Source organism: Haplochromis burtoni, unplaced genomic scaffold (assembly GCF_018398535.1).
Source record: "Haplochromis burtoni strain Fernald_Lab_line unplaced genomic scaffold, NCSU_Asbu1 Contig_441, whole genome shotgun sequence".
In the NCBI taxonomy this organism is placed as follows: domain Eukaryota; kingdom Metazoa; phylum Chordata; class Actinopteri; order Cichliformes; family Cichlidae; genus Haplochromis; species Haplochromis burtoni.
This window is the reverse complement of record NW_024582802.1, coordinates 5402-21233: the sequence shown is the minus strand read 5'-3', so window position 1 is coordinate 21233 and position 15832 is coordinate 5402. Positions and strand designations below refer to the sequence as shown.

The following is a 15832-nucleotide window of genomic DNA, read 5'->3' as shown; positions in this document are numbered from 1 at the left end:
ACACACACACACACACACACACACACACACACACACTTCAAACATAAGCATTATTTCATTCTCTTGAAACTTTTAAAAGCTTCTTTCTGTTTGCAAAGCGTTAATATTTCCTTAAATCTTCTTCTCTCCACAGAACCAGGAAACTCCAGATCAGAAACATTCCACCTCACCTGCAGTGGGAGGTTAGTTCCCATTTCTTTTATTTTTTTTAAGGTTATAACGTACAAATTTTATGGCTGACACTTCAGATGGCCACATCACATTACAAATACGTTGCTTGCATATGTGTAAACTGTTGCCCAGGTAAAAGTGAAACAGTGTGTGCAAAATGGCCACTACTTTCTCTCCCATCCAAGATGGGTTTTCCAGGTCTGTCTGGCAAAAAAAAAAAAAAAAATTGAAACAGGAGTCGTAGGTTCGAGTCCCGACTGGGGCATCTGTATGAAGTAAGATTACTAGGCTAGACTAATCCCATGCTAACCAAGGCTACCTCAGACATGCCCGGATTAACAATGTCTGTGTCAGGTGACCCTGATGAGAAGTGGGCTACTGGAGCAAGAAGGCATCGGTGGGAAAGAGACAAAAATAGGGCACTGTTGGAATGCTACATGAATAGGATGAGCTAGGCAAGTGGCTCCTGGAGATCCCAGGAACAACATCTAAGATCTCTGTGCAGAAGAACGCAGTCGTAGGAACAGCTAAGATACTGTGCCGAACCCTCAGGCTCCCAGACCTCTGGTAGAGACTTGAAGCATATATATGTGTGTGTATATAATGCAAACAGAAATGGAATGGAAAGAAGAGTGCAGAAGGCACTTTTAGGGCAAAACTACAGACTTTTCTTCCCTGTTAGGCTTTAAATCTGTTGATTCATCAAACATGACTGACTACAGAAGAATGGAAAGTGGAAGGATCACTGTTCCCTACATTTGGTGTGTAGCTCTGTGCACTTTCATTGTTTTTGTGAGGGCGTGGCACACCCGTCTGCCTCTTCTGGCAAGTGAGCGCCTGTGGGAGTGGCTCCATGTGCGTATGTGTGTGTGAATACGAGCCAGACTTCTGCCTTTGTCCACGTGAGGGCAACGTCTCAATGCAAAGTTGACTGAAACGTGCTTGAAATCAACCTTAATAAACATCCAGAATTTACAGGCGCGCATGATTTAACCTTAGAATCACAGTTTTTGGGGTCAGGCATTTACGACATCATCATCTATGTATGAATGTAAAATAATGAAAGTTCATTAAGTATGTTGGGTTTAATAGTTTTCTGTTAATACATTTAAGTTGAAAAATTTCAAAGGGGAAAAAAAAACAATTCAGCTTTATCCTGATAATTTAGAGCTTTAAGTTTGTGTAAATATGTGAATGTCTGTCTTTGGGGTGGAGTTGGGGAATCATGATGACTCGTTTCCTTTAAAATCTCCTCAATTATTACTGGTGTGATCTCAGGTTATATTTACATGTTTAACATTTGTAGCTGATTGTCCAGCAGCCTCATTTTATTTCTCTCTCAATCTTTTTCTGCTAAATTTATCTTGATTTTTCACAGAAATGAAAACAAAGTCATTTTGTTGTCAAAGAGTGACCAGCTGAGTGGTGTTATTCTTCGTTTATTGTGTCTTTTGCTCCTGAGCTTGCAGACCTGTCAACAAACACATAAATGATGAAATATCTTATTTAAGTGAATGCCTGTCTTATATTACTCTACACATATGTTTGTGAAATAATCATTTGTGCTAACAAAAAGATGTTTTGAATTGAATGACATTGTCTAGGATTTCCTTAAAATGGTTTTGTGCTGGGATTTTATAGTGTTCCCTTCTCTCCGTCTCTCCATCAGGTGCTGGATGGACTCTTGGGCCAGTGTGGAACCGTAGAAAACTGTGAACAAGGTGAGATCTCAATAAACTTGAAGCACATTTTATTTTAGTACTTGTTACTTATGTTTTTTATTTCCCACATGTGTCATTAAATAAAAATATCTGGCAGTTAAACTTCTCCTTTTGCGCTATTGTTGGACAGCATGATGCTTTGCTGACACCTAGTGGCAGCACATTGGTAACTGCAGCTCAGCTGAGCAAGTTTGTGGTGAAAGTGAACCACCAAAAACCTTTTGGCAAAGAGGTTTCTGCAGCGTATTTGCAGGTTTGATTTGGCACAGTTCTTTGACCTGGTGTTAAATCAGAGTTTAGACTTTACAGTCGCTCCTAATCTCAAACCAATGATGTAAGGTGAATGTGTTCAACACTGCACCGTGGATTCACAAGATACTTTCGCTTGGCCCTCATCTTAAACCCACTGGTTCAGTTACATTTATTTTATATTTTCACCATAAATTATTCAAATGAATAATTACTATTATCTTTTAAAGATTTCTACTAGAGCTCAGGGCGTTCCTATCAATGATCCAATGCTCAATAGATATTTGATTAATTCAGATTGTCGCATTTTACATGATAGCGTTCAGTGTTGTGGCGTGAAAACCAGTGATTTGATCAAAGTGGTAGGTTATTGTTAATGATCTCTTGATTATTGTAATTAATCAAGTCTTTGCTTCAATTGTTTAAAAAGTGGGCAAAGAGAAAAGCTTTTTCTTTTTAATGATGATGATGTGGAAGTCCAGTTAACACTTTCCACACAGATTAAACCCCTGCATCATCACCTTTTGAATTCTCAAGCACACTACCAATATATTATTATTATTAGTATTATTATTATTATTATTAAAAGCCATCAGTTCTTGGACATTAGTGATAACAAGTAGATCTAGCAGGAATGTCACTGTTGAGGTACTCTATGGGACAGAAGTAGAAAATGCTGGCAGTATCATATAACCGACTGGCTAACTGGATATTAATCACTGATTCAATTTGAGCCTGGACCAGACAGCATGCTATTGATCCATAAACCTTAGAGTATGTGGTGCATGGAAAAAGCACAGCAACTCTTTCTGCATTAGCTGCTGGTAACATATATTCTGATCTTCACCTACAGTACCTTATAGTTACAGCCTTATTATGAAAACATTAACCTATGTGTTAGTGATGCACAGTTACGCCTGTACTCACTGCAGACACTTTTTTGGATGCTTGTTATTTCCACGATTTAAGATGAAATACTCGAGTTATTCCAAAAGTTCAGAAATGACTGCGGGTGCCAATATTCATGCTTTCGAAAGCATATCTAGGATTGAGTCATTCAGTTAGAGTACACAAAAAGGCTTCTGTCTTCTAAACCATTTTGGTGTTTAGTTGTTTTTAAAGAGAACCGTAACTCTCTGTGATGTGCTTTTTAAATGTAGTAGCAAAACACAAAGAACCTTCCTGTAGCTGTCAGATGAGCAGAGATGGTGTATGACCATGATGATTAAGGGGGTGGTTTTCTTTCTGTGTGTTACATGAGCTAGTACATGAAGTGGATACTTTGTTCTATTCGGTTCAGTTTTATTTAATTATACAGCACCAAATCACCACAACAGTTGTCTCAAGGTGCCCTATATTGTAAGGTAGACCCTACAATAATGCATAATGAGAAAAACCCAACAATCAGATGACCCCCTTGGAGTAAGCGCTTTGGCAACAGTAGGAAGGAAAAACTTCCTTTTAACAGGAAGAAACCTCCGGCAGAACCAGGCTCAGGGAGGGGCGGCCAGAGAGAGCCAGAGATTAATGTGATTCAGTGCAGAGAGGTCTGTTAACATATAGTGTTAATACTAAACCTGTTGCAGCATAACTAAGGGAGGATTCAGGGTCACCTGATCCAACTATATGCTTTAGCTAAAAGGAAAGTTTGAAGCCTAATCTTGAAAGTAGAGATAGTGTCTGTCTCCTGAATCCAAACTGGAAGCTGGTTCCACAGAAGAGGGGCCTGAAAACTGAAGGCTCTGCCTCCCATTCTGCTGTTAAATACTCTGTAGTGGCTGTAAATCAAAGCACATTTTCACAATTTGGGCTTTTGGTGTGTTTGAGTGTGCAGGCCACAGATTTTGTTAAACCCTGCCTCAGAGAGAAGACTCAGGATTGCTTAAGTAAACTTTCCAGCACCAGATGCTAAATAACTAGTAATACAGTGGTCCCTCGTTTATCGCGGGAGTTACCTTCTAAAAATAACGTGATAAGTAAAATCACACTGTAAGTAGCCAACTTTATTTTTTACAATTATCATAGATGTTTTACGGCTGTAAAAACCCTCACTATACGCTTCATACACTCTTACAGACAGGCATGAACATTTTCACACTTTTCTCTCTTGTTTAAACACTCAAACCTTCGTAGAAAAATAAGCCCAGTATTACAGAATGAAACCAAAGGAACCCACAGGTGCCTTTGACAGTGCAAAATGTTTAGGTGACATTGCCGTGTTTTTTGGGGAGAAAATTTAAAAACATACGGTACAGCACTTCAGAGTCACACTGCTAGCAATTGAAGATTTACGTACATTTGACAAGCTGAACTCATTCTGTGCTGGACAGGAGACACGGCAGGAGATTGACTGACAATGGGCTACAGCCGATCGGGATGCAGAACACAATGCGCTTAAAAAAACAAAGCATGCAAAATTGCACCAAAAAAAAAATAAAAAATCCCGAAACAGCGAGGCTGTGAAAGGTGAATATAGTGAAGGACCACTGTAAATGACTGATTCATGTGTGTTTTCACCCCTTTATGTAATGTTTTTTGTGCAATCACACTGTAAGTGGCCAAACTTGCCTGTTTAAATGCAGTTAGGCTAGTGCAAAAAGTATAGTTCTGCCAATGATAAATATCCATGTTGACCTAGGAGCTTGTAATCACCCATGTCCACCAGTGATAAAGGAATAAATATGTCATTGAATACACATGAAAAAGTAGTTTTTGATGACAAAAGTACACGTGCACTCTAGAACGCTCTGAGAGACGTGCAGTAATGTGTCACACACATCAGTCAGTCAGCGAGGATGCTGTTTAACCTGGTAATGAAACAAGTTATAATGTATTCAGTCTTCCTCTTTTCTTTCTTTCAGTCAACACAGATAGTGAGACCGCAGTGGTTAATGTTACCTATGCAACCCGGGAACAAGCCAGGCAGTAAGTTGCTCATCTTAATATTTTTCCATCTCTTGTTCTTTCCACAGTCTTTTGAATTTTGGTCCATTTTGTGCATAACAAACCGCTGAGGTGTGTGTGAAAAGTTGAATCATGACTTTGTGTAGCATTTGTTGCAAAATCTACCTGCAAAGAGTCTGTTGCTATGCTCTAATTAATTATGTATTGTATATGTATGTATATGTTTGTTGCGGTGACCTCTTAAAACTGCCGTGTCGATAATCAAAGTAAAAATGACTTACTGCTGCTGTGCTGGGTCCTCAGAGCCATCCAGAAGCTGAATGGATACCAGTTTGAAAACAATGCCCTGCGTGTCTCCTACATCCCCGATGAAACCTCTGAACTGGAGGGAGGCCAGCGGGGGCCTGATAACGGCCGGCGACCTGGCTACGGGCCCCGGGGCGGACCCCGCGGTGGGTCCCCAAATTCTGGGATGCCCTCCAAACCTCCACATGCCGACATCCCTCTGAGACTGCTGGTGCCCACACAGTACGTTGGCGCAATCATCGGCAAGGAAGGAGCCACCATTCGTAACATCACCAAGCAAACACAGAGCAAGTGGGTAACAGCGCGATGGGTTTATTTCACACTTAATGTATGATCTGTAAGATAGTTTGATGGATGGATGAGAGCGTTCTGATATGAAACCTTTTCCTAAACACTCCAGATTAAATGTATGATTTTAAATGCTCAAATTTAAAAGTTTGATATCTATTGCTCTTAGAAAGAAAAATCTGCTTTCATAACTGTATCGAGACACTCTGGTTCTTTTTTTTTTTTTCAATATATTTTTATTGATTTTATAATTGAGCAGTATACAACAATCACCTTCAAAAGAACACAATAGAAGGTGGACGGCAAGTCAACAAGGTGGTAATACAGCATACATAAATGTTAAGACAGAGTATATTTCACTTAAGTTTATCCATCAGGCTAGACACTCTGGTTCTTGTTAAAAAAATGCTTTTTTAAAATATTTTAAAACTCTGCTTTTGAGCTTTTTCCCTGTGTCAGAATTGACGTACACAATTCCATGTGTGCATTTCTTTCTGTTGCTGCAGGATTGACGTCCACCGCAAGGAGAATGCGGGTGCTGCTGAGAAGCCCATCAGCATTCACTCTACCCCTGAGGGCTGCTCAGCTGCCTGTCGCATGATCCTGGACATCATGCACCAGGAGGCCAAAGACACTAAGACGTAAGTTATCGTAGCGCGGTAACAACCTAATGCAGTAAAACTGATCCTGGAGCTGATGAGTTGTCTATAGCAGCAAGCATGAAAATAACAGTGGGTTCCACTTGCAGTGCTGATGAGGTCCCTCTGAAGATCATGGCTCACAACAACTTTGTTGGGCGGCTGATTGGGAAAGAGGGACGCAACCTGAAGAAAATTGAGCAGGACACGGATACCAAGATCACCATTTCCCCGTAAGACACACACTAACTTGTGGTTGTGTATTAGCTGAGGTGAATAATTTATTGATTTAAAGCACAGAAAGACGCCTCACTGCAGCTCACCCATGAGCGGATAAAATTTCTAGTTGAGCCACATCAGTGAGTAACACCTCGCCGTGTGCCGTCTCTGTGTGCAGTCTCCAGGACCTGACGCTGTATAATCCAGAGAGAACCATCACAGTTAAAGGCTCCATCGAAGCCTGCTGTCAGGCTGAGGTGGAGATCATGAAGAAGGTCAGAGAGGCTTACGAGAACGACATCGCAGCGATGAATGTGAGTGCACGCGCACAGAAAACTGGAGGGGAGCACAGCGACGGACTTTGAACTCTGTGAACTTAGCAATATGATGGCGAGGCTGTTTGAATCGTATTCAAATAATGTCAGTAGTACAGCACAAGTACGAGAGATGTGCTTTTTTTCTTTGTGTTGGTTCAACACTAGAACCAGCCCACCTATTGTAACTGTCATTGCGGTTTCTTACCTACGCTGTCCTTCTCTGCAGCAACAGACACATCTGATCCCTGGCCTTAACCTGGGTGCTCTGGGCCTTTTCCCTTCTTCCTCCAATATGCCCCCACCACCACCTGGAAATGCAGTTGGTGGCACCCCCTACGGCTGCTTTGGGGTAAAATTACCTGAGAGATCAGCTGATTATAGTTGTCTTTCTTTTTTCTTTTTAAAAGACTGTTGCTATTTATTTAATGGGATTTTCTTGGCTTTGTTTTTTTTTTCAGGCTCCAGAACAGGAGACGGTCCATGTTTACATCCCAGCACAGGCGGTGGGAGCAATCATTGGAAAGAAAGGACAGCACATCAAACAGCTGAGCCGCTTTGCTGGAGCCTCCATTAAGGTGTGTTGATAAACAGATGCATCTTGTAAACACTTTTCAGGGGAAAAATACTTTGTTTGCATCTGCAGAAAGGTATTTTGAAAATACTAATATTTCCTTTTCCAAATACTGCTAGATGGTGAGGACTACAGAGCATTTACACTTCTACTTAGATTTGATCAAACCAAACACTGAGATTTGAATAATGTATTTCTTGTATCTCCTTCAGATCGCACCAGCTGAATCTCCAGACTCCAAAATGAGGATGGTGATTGTGACAGGACCCCCTGAGGCTCAGTTTAAGGTAATCACTGATAGTCATTTACCTCTTTTGTTTGACATAATATCCCTGGTTGGTGGAACAACTGGTTGTTGAAAAGTGTTAACCTTCTTTTGTTTGCCCTCTCCTTCAGGCTCAGGGCAGAATCTATGGCAAACTGAAGGAAGAGAACTTCTTTGGGCCAAAGGAAGAAGTCAAACTTGAGACTCACATCAAGATGGCAGCTGCTGCTGCAGGAAGAGTGATTGGCAAGGGAGGCAAGACGGTAAGCCACAAAACCGTATACGTTGGTGTACTTCCAGTAGTAACATATTCTGCACATCAGGGTGCTTTAAGTAAGGACTGTTGCTGCCGCACTAACCAAGTCTCGTGTCTCCAGGTGAACGAGCTGCAAAACCTGACAGCAGCTGAGGTGGTGGTTCCCAGAGAACAGACACCTGATGAAAACGACCAGGTCATCGTCAAGATCAATGGGCATTTCTATGCTAGCCAGGTACACCTTTACTGTTTTGTAATGTGCTCATATATCATGTTCTCAACAAACTGTTCTATGGTTATAAACTATGAAGTATCACTACTGTTACAATGACCTTTGTAATGTGTCATTTTAATTGTTTTGACACATAATTGGGTCTCAGTTTTTGTTTGCAGGTATTTTTCTTTGACTCTCATAATCCAAAAAGTGTGAGTGTGAGACAAATTCAGTGACCACTTCTAATTAGCAATGATGGAAAAAAAAGAGAAAAAACCTCTCTGATTGGTTGAAATTTGAACTCACATCTAGGTGGTGCTAATGGTTACTCAGTGCCCGGTTGCGTATTTAACACCTCATACATTATAACACATTCATGGCTTAGTCATATTTATTTTATTCAGCACTGTATGCTCGCTATGCTAAGCTATGTTAGCTTAGCTACCAAAAAGATGTTAGCATTTATAAGTAGCCAATGGCATGTGATTGTCTTTCTGCATTTATGAGGTTAAGTATCTGTGCTAACATTGATTCATTTTAATGGTGCATATGTTCATGCTGCTGATACTCAGAAAGTTCATCTTCTTGTCATCCTTGATTGTCTAAAATATCATTTTTGTGTACTTGAACTTTTTCTTGATGCCTTCTAAAAACCTAAAATTGACCAAACTCTGAAGTTGCAGTTTTGTCTGCTATATTTAATGTGTTGCTAACTTTGTCTCCCTGCAGCAGGGGAAAAAGGGGTAACTTATGCAGCTCATCTTCTCAACTCTGCTCTGTCTCCTAGCTGGCCCAGAGAAAGATCAGAGACATTCTGACCCAGGTCAAACAGACACAGAAAAGCGGAGTTGGCATGGGCCCTGGCCCTCACTCGCCAGGCTTCACAGAGATGGGCAGACCTACGCAGGGACTGACTCAGGACCACCAGCCACGCAGGAAGTGAGGGGTCCACGCACCCTTCTCACATGCCGCAGGCCCCCTGCCTGACGGAAGGACAGACAGACAGACAAATGCACGAACGGATAGACGGACGGATACATGAGAGCGACACACGGACCCAGCGAGAGACAGGGAGAGATATAAAGAGGGAGAGAGTACGCCCAATAATCACAGAGAAAGACAAAGAACAAAGACGAGTGAAATCAAAAAAGATGAAACAAATAATAAAAAGAGGATTAAGAAAAAAGAAACAGAACAGAGATCAGATTCCAGGCCAGAAGAGAAACTGAGTGAGGATGGTGGGATGAGGGTAAGGAGGAACATGGAGAGAGAGGGTATAGTTTCCTCCTAGTGTGCCTCGGTATGGCTGCAGCCAGCTCCTCATCTGCTCTAACTTTATGGGATCCCACCCAGATAAGTCGAAACAACATGGCCGACTTTATTCTCCATGTATGGATGAAGCAACGCTATGGTGGGTTCCGATTTATAGCAGATCTGCGTTTCCCAGGCACACTAGCAGGTGCCTTCTTGTCCTATCGCCTCCAAGAGACCTCTCCAACCATCTGCAGTCAGTCCTATATTTTAAAGGTGGTTTTTTTTTTTAACATAGAGATATATGTATAGAAATGTTTTATTCAGAGCTATTATTAATAGAATGCAGTGAGGTGGAGCTGGGAGAAGGAACAGGGGAACTGCTGTAGTGGCACAGGAGGATAGGTGCGGGGTCTGGCACTGCCTCACCCGCCCCTAACCTACTGGCCAAATGAGAGCGTAGAAGAGGGGCCGCAGATGTTAACACTGCTCTTTTAAAACCTTTCAGGATAGTAGAGAGATTAAAAGGAAAAAAGAGAAAATATGAGGTTGTAAATATATAATCTTCATGTAAATGTAAAAAAAAAAAGAAAAAAAAAAAGCTGCGCCTGGCCGCCTTGCCTTTCCTCTTTAAAAAAAAAAACGAGGACGTCTTCTCTATTTTTCTTAGTCCCTTGCCTGTACTGTGTAGCATCATTTAGCCTACAATAAGGCTCGGGGCTGGGGAGGCACTGAAGATGCCCTTCCAATATTTAGCTATGTGGCGGAAGGCGCGGCAAGAGACAGTAACGGGAGTGGAGGTCGCAGCTGGTCCTGCAGTTCTATTGCAGCGGCTTAGCTCACGTGTTAGATTAAAAAAAACAACTGCCAGCAGCTGTGCTCGCTGGCGAGCGACCTGCACCCCAAACGGCATATTTTATATATATTATATATATATGATATGTGAGTTAGCCCGGCCCCTGGTGTGAATGTATTGACGGCTTTGCTTAAAAAGTATGAGTAAGTGTGTCAGCGACAGACATTATGCTCATTACGTTTGTGCAGAAAGTCAAGGTCAGTCTCAGACGGAGAGTCGGGTGCTTCAGCCATCCCTGCGTTTTTTCTCTTAAATAAAAATGCCTTTAATGTCTGCAGTGATGAAGGCAGTCCGAGGCTGACCTTGGTCGAGCACGAAAAGCAGAGTCTTCCAAAGCTCCTTGCCTTGAGCTCAGCAATGGTAATGTCGTTATGAAGGGAGCAGCTTCCTCGTTCTCTCTCCCTGTCTGCTGAAGGCCTGTGGGCGGAGCCTCCAGACCCTGCCTGCGTATGATAATGAGGGGCGGGGTCGATGCTTGGACGCTCTCGCCAAGATTAGAACAGATTAGAAAAGAAAAAGAAAAAACCTACCTCAGGGTAAAGTTACCTCAGTATTCCTTTTTTTTGCTTGCTGGTCTTCTATATAATAGGAAAAAAATTGCTGAGAGTCCTGAATATTTTTTTATTTTTTTAAGAAAAAGTATTTTTTTTTTCTTTTTAGGTATTGAGTTATGGCTTTGGTAGTTTTTTTTTCCTTTTTTGTGTTTTCTGGTGTGATGGTTGAATGAGTTCAGGATGACAAAGATGCTGTTTTCTTTTTTCCTAAGCGGAGAGAGATCGGTCTGCTGGTGTAGAGAAGAAACGGGTCCCATTTTTCCATCTTTTGGGGGGAAACATGCTCGGTCTTCCTGACGTGTGAGTGGAGCCTCTGTAGTCTGAAACAGAGAAATGGCCAAAAGGGAGTTATGTTTAACTCGAGAGAGGATCCTCAAGTGCACATGGTAACCAAGCTCGCCACCGGGGTAATCGGAAACCTTTGTGTCATACCCCGTTCCTGTGGCTTCTGGCCTGCCGTGTGCCCTGAAATACCCTCCTCTCCTCGTCTTATTTTGACGACATTGCCACGAAGCGCCAAACATTATGAGACTGCTTTACAGACCTGCAATATTGGCATATGAAAATGCGACCTTTCTCACCTGGAGGTTGGGACTTTAAATATTAGCGGTCCACCTACAGAGTAGCTGTACTGTGTCAGGTGTTTTACTTACACACAGGAACTAGCTCGGACTTCTCTGAATGTGAATATTTATTACCTGTGCACTGACCGTGCCACCTCAGATGCTCCCTGTTGGCTACACGTGTGCTTGTTGTGTGTATGTGTGAATGCAGGCGCGTCTGTGTTCGCTGGTTTTAAATGTTCCTTTTTTTAAAGTCAGGGGATGTGTTTGGGTGATGTGGTTGAGGAAAAAAATAAGCAGATAAAAGTAGGATGAGAATCCAGTGGAGAAAATCCACAAATCTTTTAGAGGAAAAAGATGGGAGCTACAGCAACGCAGCTGGGATAATATTCTAACCTGTACATAACATGTTCGAAATGTGATCTCTAACCTTTTGTACTTTTGGAGAAAAAAACCTTAAAAATCAAAGTGGGAAAGAACCATCAGACAGAAAGGTTGCGCTTAGCCAAGTTGCGGAAGGACACTGCCAAATAACTGTCTTTTTAATGTCTTACCTGTGCTTGGTACAAGCTTAATCGGCTACCCCACCAGCTCATCAACAAACAGGGAAAAATCTATTCCACCTCGTCTGCGCTTGTATTTTTGCCCAGAGGCGCTAACGTCACAGCTCGACTCTGTTAAGTTTCCACCTCTTTCTAAACCACAGCGCTCCGTTCACAGCCACCAACATGCTATTCAGGATTCATCCCTCAGCCTGCGGGCTTTTGGAGCGGTTCGAACGACATTTTTTTTTATTTTTCATTCTTATTTAGTACAGCAAGCTTTGTTTGGAAGTGACATCTGGGGACGTACTGTTGCACTAATCGATTAAATATTTCAGCAAACAACTGAGAACATCTGATGCAAATCTAAAAAACAAAAACAGTGGATGGTGAGGAGTCAGAGTTTTCTCCCTTCTAGCTCTTTCACACCACGTTTTCATGCTTTGTCGTTGCTCTTCTGTCCTCTGGTAGAAGAGTGATTTTGGAGTGGGCGGGAATGTAAGGGTCCCTTGCCCTCTCTTGCGCTGGTCTCCATTGTGTTCGTTTTGCTCGCTTCTGTTCAAAAACGTTTTTCTTTATTTTTCCCAGAATCCACACTCTGAGTCTTTATTGGAAAATAGTTGAATTTCACCCCATCTTATTGTTTAGCTTTTTTTTAATGCAGAAATCTACAGCTACTTAATGAGACGAAGTACTAACATGTAGCTCAGTATGTCACAGTGACTGTGCCAAACAAACAGGAAGGGCGGAGTCCAAAATGCAGTATAGAGCCACGTTAAGCAAATGAGCTCACTGAGAAGGACTTGAAGTATTTTAGAACTCAGGTGAAGTTTCACCTGAACCCTTCTTGTCTCGTTACAATAGAGACGACAGTACAGTTTAAACTGAGGCGCGCCCGTGCCGCTCGCCACGCCCCCGTGCCGCTCGCCACGCCCGCTCTGTAAGTAAGAATGTAGAAAGAATGGCTCACACAAATTGCAGCCGGAGACAGAGACAAAAATCATTTATTTCTTCATTTTCATCTGGTTTTCCTCTCTGTTCTGTTTTTTTGTTTTATTGCAATTTGAGTGATTGAGCCAATAAGTTGTATCAGCTAGTGGACAGAGTTTGGTAGTGAGAGGTGCCACGTGGTATAAAAACAGTATCATTGCCAGCACGCTAACATTTGAGTTAAAACCGACACGGTTTCTAACATTGTTTAAAGGACCATACCAGTGTTTCAGACATGTTTACCTGTTGTTTGTGTGCTTGTTATGGCTGACCATTTTCTACAACGTTTCCCCACTGGTTTCATTTCACTTTGATATAGAGCTCCAAGAAGAAAGACAAACCTACTGACAAACAGTTATTTGGGGCATCCAAAAACATCCTCTCATAAGTCTAATATTCATAACAGTCCCTGTTCTTGTTATGAGTTCTGGGAGAAGGTTTAGCTGTTTACGCCACCTTTGCCCGTCTCTTGAGCAAGTAGATGGTGAAACTTCATGTGGCTTGTATGAATTAGTCACTGATGTCATTTTGTAACCTATAAAAGATTCAGCCCTAATATTGGTTCCAAAGTCACATATTTTCACAACTTACCAGAGCCAGAATTTTGCTTTTGTTTCTACGCGATCACAAAGTTGACGCTGTGGGCCAAAAAAGCAAAACTGTGAGCTGAAAGAAGCTAAAATGCTCCTGGTGATGAGTCTTTGCTGTGTCACACGTAGTTATTTGAGTTACGCCTGTCGTACTTTAAACCCGGCACGCTTTAGAACATGGTCAGCACTGATGAGAAGCACACGCAGTAAACTGGCAAAACAGATCCTGACTGGTATTGCCCCTTTCCGACTGAAAGGAAATTCCGATTTGAGTAAACTTATCTTACCTGATCAAAAAACAGACAAAAGACGCACACACACACGCGCGCACACACACACATACACACACTGACTCCAGGATGGGCAGAGTTTGCTCTAAAACAGCACAATCTCCTCCATGTTGTGTCCCTAATACTTCCCCACCTCTTACCCCTCTGTCCGTCAGCAGGAATGGGGCTTTGACAATTCAGAAACAGAATCTGACAGAGGGACTCCTTTCCCAAGAAGGAAACACAAACAAACAAACAAACAAACCTCTTGACACATAACTAGGAACGCTACCTCAAAACACAAGCAAACTCAGCTAGAAGATTGTCTCTTGTTGGTTTGTACAAAGAAAAAAGTAAGAGTGAGCAGTCAGACAACAAAGTGACAGTGTTTTAGTACAACCCCCCCGTTTTTTCCCCCATTCTTGGACTTTATTAATTTATTTGTCAGCTTTTTGCAATTGTACCTCTTCAGCTTAGAGATGGGACTGTAAAAGTAAATGCAAAAAAAATAATAAAATAAAATAAAAAATACATGAATAAAAAAGAGAAAACGCGCAAACGCACACACACACACACACACACACACACACACACACACACACACACACACACACACACACTATGGACACATTGTGATGCAGGGTGACATGAGCCAGACAGGATGAAGATTTTCTTCATGCGTAGGGAGGAAGTGAGCCAGTCATAGCAGGGCGTCAACTTGTTGACCTGGGAAAGGTGTTTCAGTTAAACTGCTCAAAGCTACCGATGCTACTCACTAACCCTACTTCACATCACAGCTTAAGACAAACTTAATTTCTTCTGCTCGTCTCGCTCTGACCACACACTAAAATTACTCGTAACCCTCCCTCGGCTCTGCCCTGCTGCTCACCTCCCAAATCAAGGGGCACAACACCTATAACCATGTAATTATTTTGTTGATCTACCTCTTAGGAAAAGGAAAAAATAGATAAATGGTAAAAAAAAAAAACTTTTGAAAAAGGACACAAAATAACTAAAAAAAACAAACAAAAAAAAAGTCATTTGAAAGAAATATAGGTAAATAAATAACTGGGTAGTGGCATCTCCATATACTGTAGTGGATAGTCTATTAAAGGAAAAAAAACGTACTTCTTCCAAAGATGATTTTGTTTTCTTTCTGCATTCTGACTTGTATTTGAAATGGAATATTAAGGAAATTGGGAGATGGAAACTCTTGCCACCAATTTTTAATTTTCTTCTGTAACAACCCAGCATAAGAGATTTCTTTATCCAATTTGCATTTTATGTAGTTTGTTTCATTAAGCTTTCTTTAACTTCAAAATATTCTTTTGGTTGACTTTACATTTTTCTCTCTTCTTTATGACAGCAGATTGAATCTCTTGTGTTTGGGTGCATTTAGCATTTTCTTTCTCTCTGTGAAAAGCCTACATGAGTTAGTGCCCTGCAAGGACCTTCTATGCCGACTGATGATTTATTTTCAATTCCAATGAAAAGCAAAAGGACCTGTTGTTTTAGCTGATTATGTAGCTGCAGCTGGAAGGAGGGAGGTCCTCTGTACTGAGCTGGATCTAGAATAATCACATTTTGACCTAACCTCAAATTAATAAAAAAAAACCATCTCACTGTTGACTGCGCAGCCTGAGGCGACTGCTTGCTCATCAGGAGTGTCAGGTCTTCCCTCCTTCCAGCAGATGGCACCGTTGGTCTTTACAGTATATGGACTTTCACCTTCTGCCTGCCTGATTCCTTTAGTCGTCATCAACACTTGTTTTAAACTCCTTGTAAACAAAACAGAGCATAGATATGAATGTGTTATTAAAAGACGAGAGAACTGACCTTCTTGGCTTTTTGTCTTTTTGTGTGGCCTTCACAAAATCGGAAACATACAAAGACAATGAATGATTTGTCTAATGTGGTGAGATTTTGAGGATTTTTACAGCTGTTCATACCTGCGCAAAAGCCTTGAGCCATTTAAAAAAATATTTCATAATTCATTGTGATTTCTTGTTTTTTTTCTTAAGTGGTCTTCAGCTGTAGTTCTCAAGGCATTCTCAAAATTTTTTGCTTTTTCATTGGACATTGAGGTTTGTTTGCTAGT

The 15832-nt window shown here is 41.5% G+C and overlaps 1 protein-coding gene across 1 annotated transcript in view; it reads left to right on the top strand.

Moving 5' to 3' along the window:
- Positions 1–15570, top strand: part of igf2bp1 (insulin-like growth factor 2 mRNA binding protein 1) — a 48911-nt gene extending 33341 nt beyond the window's left edge. Inside the window, exons 3-15 of the mRNA XM_005945645.3 lie at positions 134–182; positions 1841–1892; positions 5003–5066; positions 5349–5642; positions 6146–6280; positions 6388–6510; positions 6675–6810; positions 7040–7162; positions 7272–7388; positions 7597–7671; positions 7781–7912; positions 8027–8140; positions 8907–15570. Of these exons, the coding sequence (XP_005945707.1) occupies positions 134–182; positions 1841–1892; positions 5003–5066; positions 5349–5642; positions 6146–6280; positions 6388–6510; positions 6675–6810; positions 7040–7162; positions 7272–7388; positions 7597–7671; positions 7781–7912; positions 8027–8140; positions 8907–9062 (1570 nt within the window). The 3' untranslated portion in view covers positions 9063–15570. The remainder of the gene's footprint in view (positions 1–133; positions 183–1840; positions 1893–5002; positions 5067–5348; positions 5643–6145; positions 6281–6387; positions 6511–6674; positions 6811–7039; positions 7163–7271; positions 7389–7596; positions 7672–7780; positions 7913–8026; positions 8141–8906) is intronic.
- The last annotated feature ends 262 nt before the right edge of the window (positions 15571–15832 follow it).